This window comes from Rhinichthys klamathensis, unplaced genomic scaffold (assembly GCF_029890125.1).
Source record: "Rhinichthys klamathensis goyatoka isolate OS25496 unplaced genomic scaffold, OSU_Roscu_1.1 h1tg000323l_1, whole genome shotgun sequence".
In the NCBI taxonomy this organism is placed as follows: Eukaryota; Metazoa; Chordata; class Actinopteri; order Cypriniformes; family Leuciscidae; genus Rhinichthys; species Rhinichthys klamathensis.
This window is the reverse complement of record NW_026606839.1, coordinates 1635101-1660606: the sequence shown is the minus strand read 5'-3', so window position 1 is coordinate 1660606 and position 25506 is coordinate 1635101. Positions and strand designations below refer to the sequence as shown.

General features: G+C 40.0%; 2 protein-coding genes across 3 annotated transcripts in view; both read left to right on the top strand.

Annotated features, from left to right (window-relative positions):
• Positions 1–8321, top strand: part of ankrd12 (ankyrin repeat domain 12) — a 69619-nt gene extending 61298 nt beyond the window's left edge. The window contains exons 9-13 of the mRNA XM_056271630.1: positions 658–5210; positions 5333–5431; positions 5538–5681; positions 6041–6136; positions 7962–8321. Coding sequence (XP_056127605.1) covers positions 658–5210; positions 5333–5431; positions 5538–5681; positions 6041–6136; positions 7962–8147 — 5078 coding nt within the window. The 3' untranslated portion in view covers positions 8148–8321. The remainder of the gene's footprint in view (positions 1–657; positions 5211–5332; positions 5432–5537; positions 5682–6040; positions 6137–7961) is intronic.
• A 2781-nt stretch (positions 8322–11102) lies between these two features.
• On the top strand, positions 11103–24680 carry twsg1a (twisted gastrulation BMP signaling modulator 1a). 2 transcript variants are annotated; one of them, XM_056271664.1, is made up of 5 exons: positions 11103–11259; positions 11902–12048; positions 19459–19558; positions 21820–22071; positions 24256–24680. In XM_056271664.1, the coding sequence occupies exons 2-5, from the start codon at positions 11923–11925 to the stop codon at positions 24432–24434; spliced, it is 657 nt and encodes a 218-aa protein (XP_056127639.1). In that variant the 5' UTR covers positions 11103–11259; positions 11902–11922; the 3' UTR covers positions 24435–24680. The 2 variants fall into 2 exon arrangements, with proteins under 2 accessions (XP_056127639.1, XP_056127640.1); XM_056271665.1 differs by having other exon boundaries at positions 11119–11263.
• Positions 24681–25506: the final 826 nt, after the last annotated feature.

Here is a 25506-nt window from a genome sequence, read left to right as displayed (position 1 = left end):
TACTTAAAATTAAACATTGACTTTTCAATACCAACCAGATACAATACTGATTTTTGCAGTAACTAAATTTTTCTAAAAATGGCGTTTATCGCGTTTTGGAACCAAACTCTTCATTTATTTCTAATATTTAATGTATTTGACATCTCTGCATTTGTCAGGTGCTTTTATACAAAGCGACTAACATTGCGTTCAAGCTAAACATTTGTTTAATTAATGAACAAAGAATGGCTAGTTAGAACAGTAGAGCACGGCACTACCATCGGTCATATGATCGATTGTTTTATCTTTCTGTAAATGCCCATTCAATAGAAAACGGACTGACAAAAAGTCAAGATTTTTATCTAAACAACATTGTTGCAAAATTCTGAGATTTTTTTTTCTTTCTATTTGTTTGACCTAAAGAATTATGCATAAGTTGAGTTTCAAGTATTATTATTTTTCATTCTATTGGTTACGTCAGACATTAATTCTTTATTAAGTACTTAAATTAATTGGTTAAATAAATGTAGGTTGAGCCTTTTTAAAATCGTTACTAGTTCTGGTTATGCATTACTGACATTAATATTTATTTAAATACAGATATTCCTTTTATTTATTTTACGTTTGATTTAATAGCATTATATTAATTCCCTTTTTCTATTATTTTGTATGTCACAGAATCAGAGGACCCACCGTCGGTGAATCCATCCAGTGTAGACGAGAACATGGAGTACTCGGATGCTGAAAAGGACTCTGACAGTAAATCGACAACAGTGAAGGCTTCATCGTCCATGTCAGGGCTGGATGAATACGAGTTCAAGGATGAGGAAGAGGAGGAGGACCTCAGTAAGGCACTTAACGACCGACACATCTTAAGGCGAGAGCTACGGCAAAAGGAGAAGGAGGAGAAGGAAAGGAACCACTATACTTCCAAACAAGGCAGCAAAAGCGACCAGTCAACGCTGGTGTGCAAGTCTAAAAAAACAAAGGCGTCCCGCATCTACTGCAGTTCAGACAGTTCGAGCGATGAAGCAGAGGTGCCGACAGAAAGAAGGAGCTCGCCTACCAGGTCGGTCAGTGTGGATGGTCACAAAACGGACAGTAGATCGAAGAAAGAAAGCTTGACTCTCACGCCAGTGGAACAGAAAGAAAAAGGTAAACAAAAGAAAAAGAACAAGAGCCAAAGCAAAAACAAGGAGAACCAAGAAGTCCGAGAAGAAGGGAAAGAGAACAGCAAGTCTATTCTGTTTACTTCGGCGACTGTGTCCGACAATACTGACAAGGGCGTCAGGGAAGAAGATTCATTCAAAATGTCATTCAGTGCAAAGGATGACACATCGGTCCACCTCTTTCACCTGTCTGTAGTCAAGTCCCCTAAGCTGAACCACAGCCAAACTGACAAGCAGACAACCCCACTGAAACAGGAGAACGCTAAGACTTGTGTTTCTATTGGTGATGGATCCTGTCAAGGGGACGCCGTCAAATACAACCACTACACAGAGTCTGACTTCTGCACAGAAGGTTCCAGCAGTAAGAGCTGCAAGCACAAAGAAAAGAGCAAGCATCACCACAAGGAGCCTAACTTAGATGGAGATGATGGCAGTTCCAGTCCTTTCAAAGACAGTAGTCTAAGCAACAGTATAGACAGTTCTGAGGCTGTCTTCAGGAAGACTGACAAAGACGGAAAAGTGGTAAAAAAGCACAAGCTGAAACACAAGGAGAAAGAAAAGTACAGGAAGGAGCATGAGGCCGAGAGGAATCGCCACCGGCAGAAAGAGCCACGCAAGGACGGACATAGGAACATGGAGTTTGATCGGGAGTTTTGGAAGGAGAACTTCTTCAAAAGTGATGAAAACGAAGATCTCACAGGCAAATGTGAGATGCTTGCTGGTGGATCTCCTCTGAAATCCTCAGACTCATCGCCTGTTAAAGAGGAACGGGGGGCATCAAAAGACAAACATTCAAGCAGTAGCACCAGTAAAGACAGGAGGCCAAAAGAGGAGCGAGATAAGGACAAGATCATTAAAAAAGAGAAAAAAGAGGTGCCCCTTAAAGAGGAGCGTGTAAAGGATGGAAAAGGAGAGGAAGTTGACGATCGGACTGAGGGTCTTGGCTCTGGCCGAATTCCTGACAGCTCACTGCACAGTTCAGGAGTGAAAGAAGAAGTAGATGATAAACCAATTACTGTCAATTCAGCGGACCAAGATCAGCTGGAGTCTCCAGAGAAGAACTCGCGCGAGAAAACCGATAAGCGGACACCAACAAAAGACCGGGAGTCTGAAAAGTCTGACAAGAAACATGCAGATAAAGATAAGAAAGTAAAATCTGAACATTTAGCTGACAAGCCTGAACTACACAACTCTACAGATCGATGGAAAGAAAAGGAGAAATTAACAAATATATCACATTCACCCAATGACAAGAGCCATAAAGAGAGTGAAAAGCTCAAAGCAACGTCTTTGATGAAAAAGCATGAAGAGAACAAGAAGAATAAGGACAAGGACAAGCTCGACAAAAGAGCTGAGAAAGAGCACTCTTCTGGTGACCACAGAGACAAAGATAAAACGAGTTCGGAAAAGAAAGGAAAAGCCCCCGAGAAAACCACTGATCATGGAAAATCTGACCGCAGTAAAGAAAAAGAACGGGAAAAAGATTCTGACAAGAGGAAAAAAGAGAAATCAAAAGAGACCAATCTAAAGTTGTTATTGGAAGAGAAGAAAGGCTACGTTTGTGAGAACAATAAGGTCGCTTCATCTAAATCAAAAGAAGAGGTAACCAAGCCTCCAGAGAAAGACAGAGATAGAAGAGAGAGGGACCGGGAGTCTGAAAGGTATCGGGACCGCGAGCGAGACAGACACAAGGAAAAGGAAAAAGATCGATCCCAGCTGAACAGGGATGGCAAAATTAGCAAGACGAAACCAAGTGAAGTGGACTCCAAATCTAAGGTTGCACCTACTCTAAAGGATACTCGTCCCAAAGAAAAGAGGTTGGTAAACGATGACCTCATGAAGACCAGCTTTGAACGCATGCTCAGTCTCAAGGACCAGGAAATTGAACAGTGGCATAGGAAGCACTTAGAGAAAATCAAGCAGAAGGAACGGGAACGGCTAAAGCAGCGTCCAGGAACTGATCCTGGGAAACAGAAAAGCAAGGAAAAGACAAAAACGTCCTCTTTGTCCAGTGAGCCTTGTGTAACCAAGGAACTAACTCGGTCAAAGAGTTCAGAAGCACCAGATGTGCATCGCGAGAAGATCTTGAAAGATGCCACCAGTGGAAGAACGCTCTCAGTAGATGCAAAAACCCTGGGAAAGAATGGCCCAGTAATGGAAAACAATCTTAATCGATCTCCAAGACCAGAGAGTGAAAAATCTGGCCTTATGTCAAGATCAGTGTCCATGGTTTCTGTGGCAAGTTCAGAAGATTCCTGTCACGCAACCATATTGACACCTAAACCAACTGAATATGATTCTGATGTGAACATGGAAGCTTCAGATTCCCAGCCACCTTTCCTGCAGTCTTCCCTCATTTTACAGTCCTCCAGATCACCTACTGTTCACGATAAAGAGACCAGCAGTCTTCCTGAAACTGCTCTCTGCAATCGGACACCATTATCAAGCAGGCATGCGTCGCCATGCTTAAGGGCTATTTTGGATGAAGAAGCCAAGGTGTCACCAGCTGAAACAAGATCGACAGAAGAGTCTCAGATAATCAGTATTGTCTCACACCCAAGCAGCGAACAAGCTGGGGTTCATTCAACTGAGATTAGCGTGTCCCCTGTTCAGGAAACTCAGAGCAGTCAAAGTCTTACTAGTGCGCTTCCAGAAACGGAAAGTTTGACTAGTAATGAAATTGAAGGCGTCACACCTGTTTGTCAAGTTCAAACTTCACCAAACTTGCGAGAGTCTAGTGCAAAAGACCTAGGTAGCCTCAAACAGGCTAACAGTGTGTTTCAGACCCATTTGCAAGAGAAGAGCAGGTCTTGCAACACTAGTAGTCAAATAGAGCATGCAAGTCTGGGTCAGCTTGACGTCCCTGGTGCCGTAATGACAGAGGGATCAAACAAGGAGTCTTCACAAGCTGTTGCATCACAAGTTGCATCATTTCAGTCATCTCACACACAAAATCCTTCTGATGCCAGTTCACCTTTGCATTCAAGTAGCCAGCAATGGGAAACTGCCCCCGTTTCCAGTAGCGAACAGACATTGACAGCAGACTCTAGTTTGAGGCCAGAGCAAAGAGAGAAACCCATAGTTGTTTCTGAGAACAAAGTGGAAAAGTGTGGGGAAAACCTCACCAAATCAGGTTGGACAAGCACTCCAAGTCCATCTATTGGATCATGTAGATCCAGCTCTGAAGAAGCTACTAACCCACTGCTGAGAACAACCAGTGTCCAAGAAGATACCGAAAAGGGTGATGCAATTGTGCAAGACGAAAGTATCTCAAAGTTTTCCAGTGAGCCATTGGATACAGTTGACGCTCAGCCAGAGAAACACGAGCCAGGCCTTCATGCGGCTTCGGTGACAAATGTGTCTCGCTGTGCCAGTCCAGAAAGGGTCCCTGAGGGGCCCATGGAGCTGTCTGAAGATGTTTCGGACAAGAACCGGATCACAGAAATGGATGGGGTGTCTTCAGAAGAAGGTGCAACGACACAAGCTCTATCTGAAAGCAAGGCTGATGCTGAGACATCAGACCAACTAGCTGTTGACGAGAAGCCTGTGAAATCTGACCTTCAGACTAATGAAGAACAGGGTCAAAGCAGTGCGACTGTCTATCCCGATAATCAGGCGGATCTGCACAGTGGAGCGACGTCGGGAAGTTCCTCCCCGATATCCATCACGGAGAGAGATTGTGATGCATCTGGGGCCAGAGCCAAAGTCCGACTCCTTAAAGAGGAAGCTGATATGCAGGCGACCCATCCAAGGAAACGAAAGATGCATAGGGTTTCACCTCCGGCCCAAATGAACCTTACGGCTCAGCAGGTCAAAGAAAAGGCGCAACAGTCCTTAGCTGCAATCGTAGATGCATTGAAGCTTGAAGAGATCCAGCCTTACCAGACGGAGAGAGCAAACCCATATTATGAGTACTTGCACATTCGCAAGAAGATTGAGGAGAAGAGGAAAGTACTTTGTAGTGTCATTCCTCAAGCACCTCAGTACTACGATGAATATGTGACATTTAACGGGTCCTATTTGCTGGATGGAAACCCTCTCAGCAAACTCTGTATCCCAACGGTAAGCTGGTCACCACTTCCGTTCTGTGAAAGTCATGATTGTAACAAATACTCGAGTCTAAGAACAATAAAATGAAACTAATGCTAAAATATAAAGTCTCACCATTCTGTTTGCTCTTGTAGATAACGCCACCTCCCTCTCTACTTGAACCACTGAAGGAGATGTTCAAACAGCAAGAGGTGGTACGGATGAAGCTAAGACTACAGCACAGCATCGAAAGGGTAAATGGAAACAGTATGAAAATATACTGTATTTACTGAACTTCAGTCTGTAAGTCAGAGCAGTAATGATGACCTAATTGAATGACTGAGGTGTTTGCTCTTCTAGGAAAAGCTGATTGTATCCAATGAGCAGGAGGTTTTGAGAGTTCATTACCGGGCTGCAAGAACACTAGCCAATCAGACGCTTCCATTCAGTGCCTGCACAGTCCTATTGGATGCCGAAGTATATAACATGCCCCAGGACGTCCAGGTGAGTGGCCACATTATTTTTAATGGAAATAAGGACTTTTAAACCAAACACTGTTACTTTTACTTGATGTATATAAGAGTACAATAAAATGACATTTTACATTCATTAAAAATCCAAATTTGTTGATGAATCGAGATAACTTTACAGCTCTTAACACATTTTTATGGAATAATTGAATTTTTTAACAAAAACTTGCATTGCAAAGTGCATTTTCTGTAATCAGCATCAGACCACAAATCCTGTCAATAAAGCTAGTTGTTTAAAAACAAAAAAGTTATTTTAAATCCTCAGAAAAATGTTGTCTTTCCATATACAGTACGGTTCATATTTACTAATCTCTTCTTTTTTTTACATTTCAGGGTGATGATGGGAAGACCTCTGTTAGAGATCGGTTCAATGCAAGGCAGTTTATGTCTTGGCTTCAGGATGTAGACGACAAGTTTGACAAGCTGAAGGTACAAAAACAGACATTAAATTGAACAGTCCTAACAGTTTAACAGTCCATGTTATATGTCCTAATAACAAAAACAGTCAAATTAAATTAAACGATTCAAAACAATACAAAACAACCAGCATCTGTAGACATATCATGGAAAAGTGGCAAAATTCGTTTTTTTATTTTTATATTGAAGCATTAAACCTATTCTAGTAGAACCCAAAAACAAAATCAAGACGTTGTAAAAGAGCATAATACATCCTCTTTAAATAAAAATTGTGAAGTTCTGAAAAACAGATGAAGTTTTGTTGTCTAATGCAATAACATTCAGAAATTAGGGGCTTTCGCATCGGAGGAACTTTTTCATAGTTCCTAGAACTATTGGCGGAAGTTCTCGGTCTTTGGCGTGTTTGCCCCGCAGGAACTAGGAATGATTTTAGTTTTAGGAACTCCTTTTGAAGGAACTTATTTAGCTCCTACTTCAGAGTCGGGTCTAAACCAGCACTATAGGAACTATCCGTGACGTTAGTGTTCGCTGATTGGCCGAATGCACACGAAACACCCGCCATTTTTAAAAAGGCAGATTATAGCCTATATATTTACTCCAGACACTAACTCTACGAACATGGAAAACCGTGATAGATGGGCCTCTTAACCTTTACGCTGAGGAGAAAATCCAACGCAACTTTGAGGGGACCAAGAGAAACATGATTATGTATTTCTGCTCAGCCAGCAACACTGGACATCAACCACACGGCATACGCTTATAACCTTTCATTACTGTATACTTTCTATGTATAACAGTTCTATCTAATAACGTATTATACAGAACTGTTAGACAGATCGTAAACTAATGAACACGGAGAATGCGAACACTGTTAGCTCAGGCTCTGGCGTTCTCAGCGCTGTCAAAATAAAAGTCACAACAACGAGCGCGGCTTATGTCACTTCAGAGTTTCTATTGGCGGTGCGAATGCAACAGGAAAAAGTTCCTAGGGAAACCATTAGTTTTCGGGGAACCACCCTGGTGGCTAGTTCGTAGAACTATCCGGTGCAAAAGCCCCTATTAAGTGTGTCTTAAAGGGTTAGTTCACCCAAAAATGAAAATGATGTCAATAATGACTCTCCCTCATGTCGTCTCAAGCCCGTAAGACCTCCGTTCATCTTCAGGACACAGTTTAAGATATTTTAGATTTAGTCCGAGAGCTTTCTGTCCCTCCATTGAAAATGTATGTACGGTATACTGTCCTTGTCCAGAAAGGAAATAAAGACATCATCAAAGTAGTCCATGTGACATCAGTGGGTTAGTTAGAGTGTGTTGAAGCATCGAAAATACATTTTGGTCCAAAAATAACAAAAACTAAGACTTTATTCGGCATTGTATTGTCTTCCGGTTCTGTTGTGGATCCGCGTTCAGTGCCGCCGCTGACGTAAGACGCTGCTGACGTGTGTTTTTATATGTTTGGGTAAAAGTATGTGGTGTTTTAAAAAAAAAATTATATATAAAATAGTTATTTGTGTGCTTTTAAAGTGGTTAGAAATAATGAAATCGGAATCGGCTAAAATCTGTATCGGCAGCGGAATCGGCCTAGAAAATTGTAATCGGTGCATCTCTATAATCTTTCTTATTGTCTGGTATCAAACACCATCACATAATCTGATGTTCACCTAGATGTTTTATTCTACATTTGCCGTAGTATTTTCGATGGGTTCAATAACACATCCTGCAAAAGGTGGGCCTTGGCCAGAACCGATTGGTATTTGAGGGGCCTTGTCATGGAAAAGTTTGGGAACCCCTGTCTTAAGCTAACCTATTTGAAGTCACTGTATCTGTTTTTCTGCAGACTTGTCTCTTGATGCGTCAGCAACACGAAGCGGCGGCGTTAAACGCGGTTCAGCGGCTGGAGTGGCAGCTAAAACTGCAGGAACTGGATCCCGCCACTTACAAGTCTACCAGCATTTTCGAGATTCCCCAATTCTACATCCCTCTCGTAGAGGTCAATGACGACTTCGACCTGACACCGATATGACCTGGTGATGAGAAAAGGAGACAACATAACGCTTCGTAGCTGTCGGACCATGACAAGTGATGATGTCAAGATGTGCGTAGGGTGATAAACACAAAGCACTTGATTTGGAGGTGTGTGTGTGTGTGTGTGTGCGCATGTATGTCGTGTGTTTGTGTGTCACAGACTCTCCAGATTTATAACAAAAGAAGTAAAAAAGAAAACGAGCGCTGCACTTCCAGGCATCACCGGTTCAGTCTGTGTTTGCTGTTCTAGTTCTGGTTCGACCACACGCACCCAGTGCAAACGCACTTCACCAAATGAGCGTCAGATTGGCTGACTTTAGACTGCAGGCCTATACTCAAACGCACTTAACCCTGAAGGGTAGACCATGGGTCAACAGAGAGGAGTGTCGGAAAACCAGCCTCCGGAGGGTGAAGACCACCATCGGGAAGCGAGAGAGATGTTCGTCCTCTGTTAAGAAAGAGATCTCAGTCCAACATGTTTCTACAGTGAGTGTTCATAGATTATGTATAGATTGTGCTCCTCATTTTTTAACTTATTTTATACATACTGATTGTGCATTTGTAAATAGCCATGTAATTATTGTTTTTAACTTGTAAAAAATGAAAGAAAACTGAGAGGACGGATAAAGTTTAAGTAATAAATATTTTGATTGTAAACTTTGTTTTGTCTAATGTTTAATGGACCAAAGTTGTTTTTACATTGAAGTTCTTTGTTGTTGTTGCTGTTGATGTTTGCTTAACTCTTTAAGCATGTGTTTTGAAATGCTTTTTCTGTTTAGTTTTATTTTTATTTTTTTTAATTCCTCTTTTATCCCTTTGACATCCATCAAAGCCGATGTTTTTTGACTTGTGATTTCTATAATGTGCATGCTTTCGCAGGTTCGTCCCTTTCTGAAAAGTTGTACCGTGGTGAGGTTTACTGAAGTGGTCCTGGTTCTTTTACGCCATTCTTGTGTCTGTTAGTAACATCCACTTCCTGCGTGTCGTCTCTTGTGTCTTGCGCACATTTAAAAAAAAAAAAAAAAAATGAAAAAGTTTGTTGTGGTTTCTCAATAGGAAAAAAAACCCCCTTACTTTTACAGTTTTAATGTGAGATCACAACGAAACCTATTTTTTACAACGTAATGCCTTTTGAACGATGGTTCTAAAAATATGTCTATTTTAATATTTACTTGTTACATGAGGATGTACATATTTGTAATATATAATTGAATAAATTTTATTGGTTGTGAAATCAAAAACTGTTTTGCTCTTCTTTGTTTAATGTACAAGTCATGGAATTTACCAGTGAATATAAATGTTTCTATACTCAAATAAATATTGCCGTTTGAAGAAGAGTGTCCAGCAGAGGGCAGAGTGGACAAATTAAAGAATATTAATCAACATCAAAGTCTATCTTTAAAAAATAAATTTAGTTCAGTCTTGTACATTTTATCTAAATGAACTATATTGCATTGTTTTGGAACTATTAAAAAATAAATTAGGAATTAGGAAAACCAATAATAATTTATAAAGAAAGAAAAATAATGAATAAATGAAAAAATAACTAATAAAAATAATATATTTTCTTAAAATATATTTTTATAATAGTAATATTTATAATTAATAATATCATTATTGTTGTTGTTTTTGGATAAACGGCAGTCCAGATCTTTAATGCATGTCTGTTCTGATTTTTTTTTAAAACATTTTTGGCAGATCAATTTAATTCAAAATCACATAAATGAGGAAAAGACCAACAATTTATTTTTATAAGGAGACACGAATATTAGCACTACTGTTATACTGATTAATCTGACTTTTGCCTGTGTCTTTAAAGGGATAGTTCACCCCAAAATAAGAATTCTGTCGTCGTTTACTCAAATTGTTCCAAACCTGTATTAGTTTCTTTCCTCTGATGAACACAAAAGATGATATTTTAAAGAATGTTAGTAACCAGACAGTTAACGCACCTATTGACCTCCAGAGTAAAATTATTTATTTTTGTTGCTAGTTGTCAATAGGTGCCGTCAACCCTTTAGTCAACAACATTCTTTACAATATCTTCTTTTGTGTTCAACATAAGAAAGGAACTCATACATGTTTGGAACAACATGAGGGTGAGTAAAATGAGGACAGAATTTTTATTTTTGGGTGAACTATCCTTTGGGATCTCATTCGGCTGAGATCAGAGTTCACTGGGCGGCTGGTGTGAGACAGATCTCCTCCTCTAGTGGGCGCTTAGAGGCTCAAAAACCAGATATATATATATCTTTCCATCGAGGTGCATTCAGACATCAGGACGTTTCCCAGCAAGCAATATCCGTCATTTTACCGTCTACTAGGTTAACTATAGACCCGATATTGTCCAGCTATGAGTAACCAAAATAACCTTGAATTTGGTTACATGTCGTTTTAGCCAAAATAACTTGCGAGATGTATGATATTCCATCATGTAAGCAAAGTAAACAGTGATTACAAGGTCTTTGGTTTCATTTCTTCACTCATTTGTTATCTAATTACTAGTCTATTTTTGGGCTATGGTTTTCACTGACAGCCTAAATTCTGCCCTGTTTTAGCCTGGACGTCTGGGCTGTGTTTGGACGGCCATTCGACGTCTTTTAAAGGCAAAATTACTTGCTGGCTTAGACTTACTGGAGACATGTGCATGCTAACTGGTATTTTCGTTTAAAACTGTTTATTCAAAAGGGTTTCACAGGCGGCTGTTATTGGTCGAAACGATCAGCGCTGAGAAAAGTAACCGGTTTTACGTGACTTCGATTGTGCGCTTCTTCCTGATTTAGCAGGTAAAATTAACAACTGAACAATGACACTGAGAAACTTCAATAGAGCTTTAATTGAAGATACATAGTGCAGAGTTCAACCAGAAGAATTATTGTGTAGACCCGTGCTATCAAACTGAGAAAAAACACACAGATCCGGGCCATTAAGCCACGCCCCCTCCAGGACCCGTATGTTACGCTAATTGCCTTTCTACTCACTTATTCCATTTCTATGTATCAAAGCCGCTCATGTTTCTATTCAGAGTAAAAGGAGCCTAGACAAGAGATCCGTATGAGAGAAAGTCAAAAAACCAAAGGAAAGTGTTGAGAACGCTTCAAAGTCATACAGTAAGTATGCATGTTTTATTTGCCAAAATAATAGATGTAAAGATGTGACGTATATGCCAAATCTGTGACGTGATAATCCATGGTGTTTTTGCGTCATGTTTGAAAAACAGCAGCGCTTTTGGACGTCAGTTTGGGTTTTTTATGCCTATATAATATTACGTAAATAAGTATTTGCGGCGTTTATGCAAAGTTTTCCTTTCTTTGTAAGTATTTCAAATGAAGAAAGAAACGTTCAACATATGGCAGCAAAAAGTTTCGCAGTCTTCTGCATTCCAAATCTGCGTTTAATTTGCTTGAATGTGACGTAGCTGGATCATATTTTCCAAGTCAAAAACAAAACAAAAAAACAATTACGAACCAGCTGTTGTCCTATGGACACACAACAAAAAACTAAAAATATATATATTTTTTAAAGATATGCTATAGTTTTGGAGATGTACCATGGTGTATGGTAATACTACTGCCATAGTATGTATGGGATCATGGTGTATAAATATATAATTATTATTATATTATTATTAATAAATAATAATAATAATAATTACCCCCCCCCCCCTCTCTCTCTCTCTCTCTCTCTCTCTCTCTCTCTCTCTCTCTCTCTCTCTCTCTCTCTCTCTCTCTCTCTCTCTCTGTTGGTTTCAGGTGTGTGTGGTTTTGGTCAGGATGCGTCCGGCTCTGTTCCTCTGTCCCGTCCTGATCTCTCTGTTATTCCTTCTGTCTGGACTGACCGTCATCAATGGCTGTAACAAAGCTCTGTGTGCCAGTGATGTCAGCAAATGTCTTCTACAGGTAAGACACGCTCATTTATTATCATCACACCGGGTCAGGTCGCAATATTGAAATATCGCAATATCGTAAATATGAAATATGAATTTCACAAGTCACATTTCATCCAATATCTTTTGCTCTTTGTGAGTGTAAAAAAATCTGAGAAAAAGGATTATCCATCAAAATCTTTATCGCAAATGCCTGGAAAGTAATGTACATTTATCGGTCACACATCAACTTCATGCTTGATGCGGTTTGAGTTTATATTTACACAAGAAGGAAATCTAATCATCATTAACAAAGATTCCTTGTTTAGGGTTTGGATTTTTTCCCCTTTTTTCTCTTTTTTTGGTAACTCTGAACTAAAGTTGGATGTGTGGTATCTTAAAAATCCCTGCAGGAGTTTAGAAACATTCCCAGAATGGAATACCAAGTGAAACAGGAGAAAGGTGCATTCACATCTCTTTGAATCAAGAACACAATCTTTTCAAATGAGTGCAGAAAATTGTACTATTGTGATAAAAGTTTTTCGTTTTTTCTTCATGTCTCCTGAGGTCTGTTGTGTGTTCTTCTGTGTGTTTGTGATCTCCACTGCAGAGACACACATGCCCAGTGTTAGAGGGCAACTGGGTGGAGGAACGCATTTTATACTGGATAACTTTTTCCCTGGAGCATAACAACAACTGTACACTGTGTGTGTGTGTGTGTGTGTGTGTGTGTGTACAGGTTAAGCTATACTTGTGAGGGCCAAAAATATTAGACAATACAACCTATTATTGAGGAATGGACATTTTACTGGTCCTCACTATTTAAAAAAGGCTTATAAATCGGCCAAAACAAGTTTGTATTTAAAACTAGTGTTTTGCGCATGTTTCTGTGATGAAGGCCTTGGGTTTGGCAATAGAAAATATCATAACCGATATAAAATCTATGCAATGTCCTCACTAATATAGTGAAACAAATGTGTGTTTTAATGTATGTTCTTTTTAGCACTTTCTGTTGCTCATGTGGCTCAGTTTATATATACAGTGGTTTTTTAAATGGTTATATCCTGGTATTTTGATGAGTATCATATAAAAACTATGATACAGAAATTTCAGCATCATAGTGCATTTGGGAATGTCCTACATCAATCTTTCTTTCTTTCTTTCTTTCTTTCTTTCTTTCTTTCTTTCTTTCTTTCTTTCTTTCTTTCTTTCTTTCTTTCTTTCTTTCTTTCTTTCTTTCTTTCTTTCTTTCTTTCTTTCTTTTTCTTTCTCTCTTTTCCCCTCTCTCTTCTGTGTCTGTGATTAGATCTGGCGTGTCTCTCTTTGGTCTCGCTGTGTTTACTCTAGTGTGTGTATCCCAGTGAGACTCTGAGAGACAGAGACAGACAGACGGGGACGTGAGACGGGCGTCTCTCCTGTGTTAGAGATCTGTCTGGAGAATAAACACAGGAGGTTCATGATGTTACTGCAGTAAACAGGCTGGCGCTGACTGATGGACGAGACTCTGTAGACCCATCGTATCATTCAAGATTCATATTTATCTGTATTTCATGACATTAACGGGAAAGGAAATGCATTCCACATGTTTGCTAGGCCTCAAGAATGAATGCAGTGTTGGTATCGATAACTAAAACTATTAAAAATAATTGTTTTTAACTGTAATAAAGCTGATATAAAATATAATGTACATATTAGATGATAAACTTAAAGAATATTAGAATTTGATATATTTACATAAAATGAGAAAAGCACATAACAAAATTACTAAAACTTAAACTAAAAAAACATTTAAAAAAAAGAATAATTCAAATGTCAATAAATACTATAGTATATAAATAATACTACCCCCTACAAATGTTCAGTTTTCATTTTATTTTTCTGAATTCTCTGTTTTATGATTTAATACAAATTTTATATCATAATTTCAATATATCATAATCATCGAATTTTACAAATCTTTAAAAATCGAATGAAATTATTAATAAAATGAATCTACAACAAAACATTGCATTTAAATTGTTTTATACTTTGTCAAATAAGGTGTTTTTGTCAAACAGCAAACACTTGTTTTAAACACTTGAAAACATGGATGAAAGAATATCATGGTTATATTCCTTATAATAATAATAATACAATTGATTGAATTATTGTTGTTATTATTATAATTATAACTTTGAGAAGTACATTTTACTATATAATAACAATTTATTTGTCATAATTTCAAATGCCTGATATTTAGATGTAGGCTAAAGTTTATTATTGATATTGTGGATTTTTTTCCAGATACATTTCAATATGGATTGATCACTCAGTCCTAGTTGCTAGGGCATTGCCAGGGTGGTTGCTAGCTCGGACACTGCTGTGTGGTTGCGAGTGTGACCCGTATAGTTGCTAATGTGTTTTAGAAAGTTGCTTTAGTGTTGCTAGCTGGTTGTATGGTGCCATGGGTGTTTGACAGGCTGTTGACTGGTGGTTCAGAAGTTTCTGTGTATATTTGTGTGTGTGTAGTTGCTGTAAGCTGTCGGCTGTCAGTTGTGTGTCTCTAGGTGGGGCAGCTGAGGTTGTTTTAGTCACACATGAATGCTTTGTGGGGCAAGGCAGCACACGTCCCGTCCGCTCAGAGCACTTTCACAAACACACACACACTTTCCCCTGTCTGAACGGCCCTTCGCTCCACCTCACTCGCAGCTCGAGAGAAAATAACAGCTCACTGTAACAAACAGAACTGGCAGCTGTGGTTGCCAGAATTATTCAGTAAAAAAAAAATACAGTAAAAAATGTAACTACCTGTGAATTTTACAATTTAAAACTGTAATAGAGCGCAACAGTCGGGTTCCAGAAGTAAAAACTCTTCATAGGGAAATTGATTTTGAACTATAACTTATAAACCTTTAAAGACTGTGAGCTACGAGGTTGTTAATCGATAGTATTTGCTTGTGTTGAAGCCGTCAGCCCACATTATTTCAGCTTATTTTTAAATTAATCGTGTTTAACAGTGGAATTCCTGGTGGAAAACTACATTACCCATGATGCTGTACAGAAAATTACACCAATTAGTCAAAAAAAGCAGCACTTGCCAAAATAGCTCTTTAGCTCCGCCCACTCCCATGAAACACTGCGAATGAATCTCCGTACACTAAAAATATTTAAATATTTCAATGCATATTTTGCAATAAACTTTTTTAAAATCCCTATGGGAAAAATTATTCCGGAACCAGTGCCGCTGAAAAACTGGGCAGGAACTGTAGCACTCTGTTAACAAAAAAAAAAAAAAAACGTATGTCGGTGTGTCGCGCAGGCGTCTCTCATTAGCATTCGCTCCAGTGTCCTCGTTCCTCTCCCGCGGCTCTCGGCCCCGCCCTGCTTCACACCACAGTAACATTAATAAAGCTTCAATACATTAGCTTACCATGAGTCCCGTCGGGTTTCTTTCCATCGGCTGTCGAGATGAAGATGACAACTCCCATGATTCCATGCTCATGTATGGTGTCATCAAGCTACGCATTTGTTATTGTTTTGAATAAGAGACCTCTAGCGGCGAAACTTACACACTGTGCCTTTAAAAACCTTTTGTTGTTGCTCATGTTGTTCCAAACTTGCATGCTGTTTTTTTCCCTGCTGAACACAAAATAAGCTTTAGAGGACTTCAAATAGTGCACAATCTGCATGAACTACATATGATGATTTTCTGGAGCTTATCAGCCATTGTCACTATTAACTGTTTGTGAGGAAAAAGCTGGGAAAAGTTTTCTTTTTGTGTTCCACTGCAAAAATGAACGGCATACAGGTGAGTAAATAATGACCGAATTTTCATTTTTAAGCAAACTAGTCGTTTAATAACAGAGATGTTTTTCCTCCTGGAGAGCAAGGGAAGAGAGGAGGAGTTTTGAGGACTGAGGCGGACGAGAGAAGCAGGTGTTCACAGTCGAATGAATTCCAGTGCGCATACTTTACCAAGGATGTAGTCATTTTATGTATTTATTAATGTAATAATATTACTAAATAACTGCCAGTTTGACAAATTAATAGTGAGAACTATATATATATATATATTAGTGCTGTCAATCAATTTAAAAAATAATTAACTAATCCAATTTTTTTCTGTAATTAATCACGATTAATCGCACCTGAACATTGAAGTTTTTAATATATTTTGATACTGTAATATTTCACATTGAATCTCCAAAATCATGTAGAAACAACAGTTTATTTGAAATATTTGTTTAATGACATATTTTTTACTAAGCACTTTGAATGAAGGCCAGTATCACTGATACTGATTTATATACTTTTGTCTTTTATATATACACTCACCTAAAGGATTATTAGGAACACCTGTTCAATTTCTCATTAATGCAATTATCTAATCAACCAATCACATGGCAGTTGCTTCAATGCATTTAGGGGTGTGGTCCTGGTCAAGACAATCTCCTGCACTCCAAACTGAATGTCAGAATGGGAAAGAAAGGTGATTTAAGCAATTTTGAGCGTGGCATGGTTGTTGGTGCCAGACGGGCTGGTCTGAGTATTTCACAATCTGCTCAGTTACTGGGATTTTCACGCACAACCATTTCTAGGGTTTACAAAGAGTAGTGTGAAAAGGGAAAAACATCCAGTATGCGGCAGTTCTGTGGGCGAAAATGCCTTGTTGATGCTAGAGGTCAGAGGAGAATGGACCGACTGATTCAAGCTGATAGAAGAGCAACTTTGACTGAAATAACCACTCGTTACAACCGAGGTATGCAGCAAAGCATTTGTGAAGCCACAACACGCACAACCTTGAGGCGGATGGGCTACAACAGCAGAAGACACCACCGGGTACCACTCATCTCCACTACAAATAGGAAAAAGAGGCTACAATTTGCAAGAGCTCACCAAAACTGGACAGTTGAAGACTGGAAAAATGTTGCCTGGTCTGATGAGTCTCGATTTCTGTTGAGACATTCAGATGGTAGAGTCAGAATTTGGCGTAAACAGAATGAGAACATGGATCCATCATGCCTTGTTACCACTGTGCAGGCTGGTGGTGGTGGTGTAATGGTGTGGGGGATGTTTTCTTGGCACACTTTAGGCCCCTTAGTGCCAATTTGGCATCGTTTAAATGCCACGGCCTACCTGAGCATTGTTTCTGACCATGTCCATCCCTTTATGGCCACCATGTACCCAGGGGCGGACTGGCCATCTGTGTGAACTGGAGAATCACAGAACGGCCGGTACTCCAGGACGGCCGGCGGGCCGGCCCACCACCCGCCACACACGCAGTCACAGACATACCAAGTCTCCCGGAAGTTCCGGGAGTCTCCCGCATATTAATAGCGGCTCCCTGATGCCCGCAAATTAGTTAAAATCTCCCGGAATCTAGAGCGAGCAAGAGCGCGCATGCGTAGCGCGCGCAAGGCAGAGAGAGGGAGCGAGCTAGAGACCTTGCGTGTGTGTGCTAGTGTGTGTGTGTGCCTCACGAAGCGCATACAAGGACCCAACCAGTGCGGGCTGGCTTTTATCTTTACTACTCCCGAACCGAATTAATCAGAAATTAATTTGGAAGTTACTTGCTAGGGATGATGTTAGGAAGTGATATTCAGCTTGCTACATTTTCAATGATTACAGTAGTTAAAACAGCTAAACTTCAACATTTTAGCTGTAAAATGCAACATGCAGTAGCTAATATTAAGAAATATGTTGTGCTTTTACTTTTAAAAATGTTGGTAACGTTACAGTTAATGCTTACAAACTTTGAAGATTTTTAATACAGAAGTTACATTTGTAATGGTGTAGGGCCAGCCTATTTTCATTTAGATGTGGTATTATTATTTGTGCAGGAGCTAAGATTAATTACTGCATACATTAATTAAGATTATTAAGTAATAAATTCATTTTAAGACAGCATGGAATAGATTGTATAATATGCTGTTAGCTATAATTTGGATGGTAGTATCATGAGCCACAATTGAAGTCATGTGACAATCATGTCAGGCGGCAGGCGTTATTGTTGTCGAGTTTCCGCGCGCCGATTTCTTTGGGCCGGGCCTAGTCAAAGTCCAGGGCCGTTTTTTAGTCCCAGTCCGTCCCTGCATGGACCCATCCTCTGATGGCTACTTCCAGCAGGATAATGCACCATGTCACAAAGCTCGAATCATTTCAAATTGGTTTCTTGAACATGACAATGAGTTCACTGTACTAAAATGGCCCCCACAGTCACTAGATCTCAACCCAATAGAGCATCTTTGGGATGTGGTGGAACGGGAGCTTCGTGCCCTGGATGTGCATCCCACAAATCTCCATCAACTGCAAGATACTATCCTATCAATATGGGCCAACATTTCTAAAGAATGCTTTCAGCACCTTGTTGAATCAATGCCACGTAGAATTAAGCCAGTTCTGAAGGCGAAAGGGGGTCAAACACAGTATTAGTATGGTGTTCCTAATAATCCTTTAGGTGAGTGTATATAAGAAAATATTTATTCATTCATTAAATAAATACATTTTATTTATTAAGTGACTGGCACTTCGTACATTAGCTTGGATAACTGATATTAGTTGGATCCCAATCGACCCGTTACTTTATTAAATCTTGCGCACGTTATCAGGCGTTATAGTCATAGGAAGCTGGTGACTATTCCTTCATTTCACAGCTGGGCAGAATCATCTCTTTCTCACAGGAATCTGTGGATTGTTTCCAGGTACAGCATGAGTTTACTGAGGCTGTATTCGTACAGGTCGTGCTTCGAACTGAAGTAAACAGAGCTTTTATGGCTTTTATGTTGTTTGGCTCGATGATTCTTTTAAGGAATGCATGAAAATCACACACGCAATTCCCCCAACTAAAGAGGACTGGGCAGGGATCGGGAATTGTCTGGGCTTGTTTCTTTTGGAAGTATCTGGGCCACGTGTGTTTTCAGGTATTGGGTTTTCTGTAGTTGTTTCTATTGTAACTTTCCCCCTCCTGAACTTTCAGTTTTAATGGCACACACACACATACACACATCTGGAAGTTGACCTCTTCCTCGCAACTGCTGGCAAAACACGAAACGCAGAGAGCCAAATGTGTGTGTCTGTGTTCTCCTTCATTCAGCTGGCTGCTGTTTTCTCTGTAATTATAACTCTAAATGTGTCCCAGGTTTCGGTCACTCTTTTTCCCCTCTCCGCTGGGGCATTCGACGGTTTTTTCCCCCAGTGTGGAACAGTTCGCAGCTCTGTTTCTTTTTCAGCCTGGTGTTATTTCTCATGTTTAAGTATGCTTTGTCTCTTTGGGTGGTTTCCTTTTAACTGTTACAGCTGAAAGATCTTGATGTTTCCGTCAAGACTCACGGGTCTCTATAGCACATGTGTTTGGTGATCATGTTTATGTAAGCTAGACTTCCTCCACATCATGTCATTTTCCCCCCCTGTATGTTTACCTTTCATAATGTATATTTTGTGTGTGTGTGTGTGTGTGTGTGTACAGGGTCTTTGTCAGTGCCGGCCGACGGAGGGGAACTGTTCGTGCTGTAAAGAGTGTATGCTGTGTTTGAGCTCTCTCTGGGAGGAGTGTTGCGACTGTGTCGGTGAGTTTCAAATCAATATACAATCAATACCCAATCACAACTCACAAATCTCACAACTGGTCGTACAAGAACATTTGAAAACTATTATTTTATTTAGTTTAGATTACTTTAAATCAATCAAAATTTAAATGATAAAATAAAAAAATGCATATATAGTGCATAAATTGACCAAACCATGTATAAACAAATATATTCCACAATTGGTTCATTTTATATATGCATTATTTTTTATATTTGATTTTATTTATAATTCAGTTTAATTTTGATTGATATAAAAATAAGTCAAATAAAATACAATTAAATAATATGATTATAAGAACATATTCTTAGGATTATATCGAGCTGATCCGAGACTAAAGACGCTCAGGTTGTGTGAACAGGTTTGGCTCATTCCCAGTCCAGTGAAGCCCTTGTAAATATTAGGACTAGATTGTAGATGACAGAAGGGCGAGTATACACTCCTCTGACAGCGGTATAAAGTGTGAAGTGAGATGATCCAGAAACTCTCATCTCTGTGTTACGGCTTTAAACACAGATCTATGGAAGCTTGTTTCCGCCACAGAATGAAAAATAAAAAAGGTAATTGCCACTTTTTATCTCACAATTATGACTTTTTATCTCACAATTCTGACTTTTTTCTCTCACAATTGCGAGTTTACATCTTGCAATTCTGACTTTATTTCTCAGAATTGCGAGATATAAAGTCAGAATTGCGTGATATAAAATCGCAATTGCGTGTTATAAAGTCAGAATTTATTGATATAAAGTCGCAATTGCAGGTTATAAAGTCAGAATTTATTGATATAAAGTCGCAATTGCAGGTTATAAAGTCAGAATTGCGTGAAATAAAGTCGCAATTGCGTGTTATAAAGTCAGAATTGCGAGATATAAAGTCAGAATTGATTGATATAAAGTCGCAATTGCGTGTTATAAAGTCAGAATTGCGTGAAATAAAGTCGCAATTGCGTGTTATAAAGTCAGAATTGCGAGATATAAAGTCAGAATTGCGTGATATAAAGTCGAAATTGCGTGTTATAAAGTCAGAATTGCGTGATATAAAGTCGCAATTGCGTGTTATAAAGTCAGAATTGCGAGATATAAAGTCAGAATTGCGTGATATAAAGTCGAAATTGCGTGTTGTAAAGTCAGAATTGTGAGACGAAGACGAACTTTTTCCCCCTTAGAATTGGCCTGATAACTCGCAATTGCGAGTTTATATCTCACAATTCTGAGAAAAGATGTCAGAATTTCGAGATATAAACTCGCAATTATGTGTTATAAAGTCAAAATTGCGAGATGTAAACACGCAATTGTGAGAAAAAAGTCAGAATTGTGAGATAAAAAGTCGCAATTCTGTCTTTTTTTCTCGCAATTGCGACTTTATTTCTCAGAATTGCGACTTTATTTCTCAGAATTGTGACTTTATATCTCGCAATTGCGACTTTATTTCTCAGAATTGTGACTTTATATCTCGCAATTGCGACTTTATTTCTCACAATTCTGACTTCATATCTCGCAATTGTGAGATAAAAAGTCGCAATTCTTTTTTTTATTTTTTTTTTATTCAGTGGCGGAAACAAGCTTCCATACAGACCAGCTCAGAGGAGGCATTGCTGATTAAAAGCCGATGAGAGAACAGAAGTTTAAAACATATCGTTCACAACGAACAGTTTATAAAGTAGAGAGGTTTGGGAAAGAAAAGCAGGTTTTAGACGTTTCCTCCCCCCGCGTGTATTACATCGATAAACTGTTCCAATCATTGCAAACCACACACAAATGATGTTTAATGCAAGCTTTTTTTATTTATTTTGGCAACAGTAACAAAAACGTAATGAAAAAGCTGCATCATAATCATTCCTGTTTAAAAATAGGACACGGGGCATGATGCATTCATTTCCCAAAAGTAGAACATGCATCAGATCGTTCTGTTCCAAACACTCGTTTATTAGATGAGAAGAAAAGTGTGTGTTGTTCCTGAAGGCCAGAACCTGCCATGGATCTGGTAATCAGAAGCAGCTGTCCTGGCAGCTAATCTGAAACACAAGGTCTCTGCAGCGTTCTGCTCCTTATTAAAACCTTCATCCATTATCTGATTACCATCTTTACCAGCAGTTTATCTCTCAACGGGGAGCTGCTGTTGACAGTCGTGTTTTGAAGTCTTTAAATTCTTCAGTTGTGGTCAGGTTTGCTTGTACAGCTTGTCATTGACTTTTTCGGGGCTTTTCAATCATGGTGTTACCTCCATTTCTTCTGGCCAACAGGAATGTGTAACCCAAGGACTTACAATGACAGTCCCGCCACCTCCAAGAGCACCGTAGAAGAGCTGTATCAACCAATCCCGTCGCTGTTCCGCGCTCTGACCGAAGGCGACGAACCCATTAACTGGAGGGTCGTGTCGTTTCCCGTTTCTGGGGAACTTTCCCATCACGAGAGCCTTGTGTCTTTCCTGGCGACACTCGACAGCCAGAGTCACAACATCTCACTGCCCAGCAGCAGCAGCAGTGTCCATGATGGTGGGTACTGGCTGGAAATATCTAGGAAAAGATGTTAAAACACTGATTTTATCTCCTCTGCTTTAATCTCCTCTCCTCTCCTCTCCTCTCCTCTCCTCTCCTCTCCTCTCCTCTCCTCTCCTCTCCTCTCGTCTCGTCTCGTCTCCTCTTCTCATCTCTTCTCCTCTCCTCTCCTCTCCTCTCCTCTCCTCTCGTCTCGTCTCCTCTCCTCTCCTCATCTCTCCTCTCCTCTCCTCTCCTCTCGTCTCCTCTCCTCTCGTCTCGTCTCATCTCATCTCTTCTCCTCTCCTCTCCTGTCCTCTCCTCCCATCTCCTCTCCACCTCGCCTCCTCTCATCTCCTCCTCTCCTCTCCTCCTCTCCTCTCATCTCCTCATCTCTTCTCCTCTCCTCTCGTCTCCTCTCATCTCCTCCTCTCCTCTCCTTGTCTCTCATCTCCTCCTCTCTTCTCCTCCCCTCTCATCTCCTCCTCTCTTCTCCTCCCCTCTCATCTCATCCTCTCCTCTCCTTGTCTCCTCTCCTTGTCTCTCCTCCTCTCCTCTCCTCTCCTCTCCTCTCATCTCCTCCTCTCATCTACTCTCCTCCTCTCGTCTCATCTCATCTCCTCCTCTCTTCTCCTCTCATCTCCTCCTCTCGTCTCGTCTCGTCTCCTCTCCTCCTCCCATCTCCTCCTCTTGTCTCCTCTCCTCCTCTCCTCTCATCTCCTCATATCTTTTCCTCTCATCTCACCTCCTCCTCTCCTCACCTTGTCTCTCCTCTCCTCCCCTCATCTCCTGTCATCTCCTCTCCTCTCATCTCCTCATCTCTTCTCCTCTCATCTCATCTCCTCCTCTTCTCTACTCTCCTCTCCTCCTCTCATCTCCTCCTCTCGTCTCGTCTCATCTCCTCTCATCTCCTCCTCTCTTCTCCTCTCGTCTCCTCTCCTCTCATCTCATCTCCTCATCCTTTATCTTCTCTCCTCTCCTCTCATCTCCTCCTCTCGTCTCATCTCCTCTCCTCTCCTGCTCTCATCTTCTCTCCTCTCCTCTCATCTCATCTCCTCCTCTCGTCTCGTCTCCTCTCCTCTCATCTCATCTTATCTCCTCATCTCTCCTCTCCTCGTCTATCCTCACCTTCTCCTCTCGTCTCCTCTCCTCCTCTCCTCTCATCTCATCTCCTCTCATCTCATCTCCTCATCTTTCATCTTCTCCGCTCTCCTCTCATCTCCTCCTCTCGTCTCCTCTCCTCCTCTCCTCTCATCTCATCTCCTCTCTTCTCCTCTCCTCTCCTCTCCTCTTATCTCCTCCTCTCTTCTCCTCGTCTCTCCTCATCTCTCCTCCTCTCATCTCCTCCTCTCCTCTCATCTCCTCTCCTCCTATCCTCTCCTACTCTCCTCCTATCTCCTCCTCTCTTCTCCTCTCCTCTTATCTCCTCCTCTCGTCTCCTCCGCTCTTCTCCTCTCATCTCCTCTCCTCTTATCTCCTCCTCGTCTCTCCTCATCTCTCCTCCTCTCATCTCCTCCTCTCTTCTCCTCGTCTCTCCTCATCTCTCCTCCTCTCATCTCCTCCTCTCCTCTCATCTCCTCTCCTCCTATCCTCTCCTACTCTCCTCTCCTTGTCTGTTCTCGTCAGTTCTCCTCTCCTCTCCTCATCTGTTCTCCTCTCCTCCTCTCTTCTCCTCTCATCTCCTCCTCTCCTCTCCTCCTATCCTCTCCTACTCTCCTCTCCTTGTCTGTTCTCTTCAGTTCTCCTCTCCTCTCCTCATCTGTTCTCCTCTCCTCCTCTCTTCTCCTCTCATCTCCTCCTCTCCTCTCCTCCTATCCTCTCCTACTCTCCTCTCCTTGTCTGTTCTCGTCAGTTCTCCTCTCTTCTCCTCATCTGTTCTCCTCTCCTCCTCTCTCCTCCTCTCATCTCCTCTCCTCTCCTCCTATCCTCTCCTACTCTCCTCTCCTTGTCTGTTCTCGTCAGTTCTCCTCTCCTCTCCTCATCTGTTCTCCTCTCCTCCTCTCTCCTCCTCTCATCTCCTCTCCTCTCCTCTCCTCTCCTCTCCTCCTATCCTCTCCTACTCTGTTCTCGTCAGTTCTCCTCTCCTCATCAGTTCTCCTCTCCTCTCCTCATCAGTTCTCCTCTCCTCTCCTCATCAGTTCTCCTCTCCTCTCGTGTCTCTGGTTTGCACGTGTGACCTCTCGCTCTGGTCTCATTCCTCAGATGCCTTGTGTACGGTGGTCTACTTTGATGAGTGTGTGTCCATTCGTCAGTGTAAGCTGTACTGCGAGGCAATGGGCGGATCAAAGTACCGCTGGTTTCATAACGCCTGCTGTGAGTGCATCGGGCCTGAATGTCTGGACTATGGCAGTAAAACCGTCAAATGCATGCGCTGCCTCTGAGAACTGAACAAAGACTCACTCTACACTTTAACTTGTGTTTTATTGTGTAAAACACTTCTGATGTTTTCTGTTCTTGTTTACAGATTGTGTTTCTTAAACTTCAAATGGGCCAAAATGGGTTTTCTTATTATTATTACAGCAGCATGTTGGGGTCGTTTCTCATTCAGATCATATTCCATCTGTATATAGTTCTCATTTCATATTCATATTTCTGGTTTGACTATTAAAAACCAAAGAAACTGTTGAGTTTGATTTTCAAATTACGTGATTTTTTAGTCTCCTGTCATTTACTGATCTGCTATTTTACTGTCGTCTGGTGATTTAAATTGCACAAGATTTGATTTGATGATTTGAAATATAAAAGATATTTGTGTCTCGAATACTCCAAGTTTGAGTGAAACTTTTTTTTGTTTTTTTGTGTGTGCAAAATGCATGTTTAAAGTTGACAGATAACATGGAGATTACCTATTTTATTTAACAATCACAGTTTTTTACTACATTTATTAACCTTTGTTAATGTTAATTAATAAAAATGTTCACATTCATCTTAGTTCACAGTGCATTAACTAATGTTAAGAATACAAGATTTGACCTTAAATATGTTTTAGTAAATGTTGAAATTAACATTAACCAAGATTGAAAAATTTCTTTAGAAGAATTGTTCTCTGCTAGTTCATGTTAACTAATGTAGACTAATACTGCCTTAGTGTTGCCACATTTATATGAATGTAAAAGGAAAAGTGTGTATTTTAGATGCTGTATCCGCTTTTCATTATTTATTTTTAAACTTTTGCAATTTTTCTGTTTTTAAATATTCAAATTTGCTATTTAAATATGTTCTATTTAAAAATAGTCTTGCATTGTGACAAATACATTTTTAAAAATGTTCCATGACGTCTCTCAATTAAGAGCTCATAAACATGGTTAATAATAAAAACATAAAAAAAATCTGTTTTTAAATGGAATGTCACATTGCTGTTATTAAATATTAGTTTATTAATCTATTAAATAGATTGAAATAAATAAAAAATTTGATTAATATAATGTAACTTAATAGAAACTATTTAAAGAT

Excerpts from the sequence above, each read along its gene's own strand:
- twsg1a (XM_056271664.1), top strand. The coding sequence starts at position 11,923 with ATGCGTCCGGCTCTGTTCCTCTGTCCCGTCCTGATCTCTCTGTTATTC. Across the intron at positions 19,559-21,819 it reads GGAGTGTTGCGACTGTGTCG|GAATGTGTAACCCAAGGACT; the intron begins GTGAGTTTCAAA and ends TCTGGCCAACAG. Across the intron at positions 22,072-24,255 it reads CAGCAGCAGTGTCCATGATG|ATGCCTTGTGTACGGTGGTC; the intron begins GTGGGTACTGGC and ends CTCATTCCTCAG.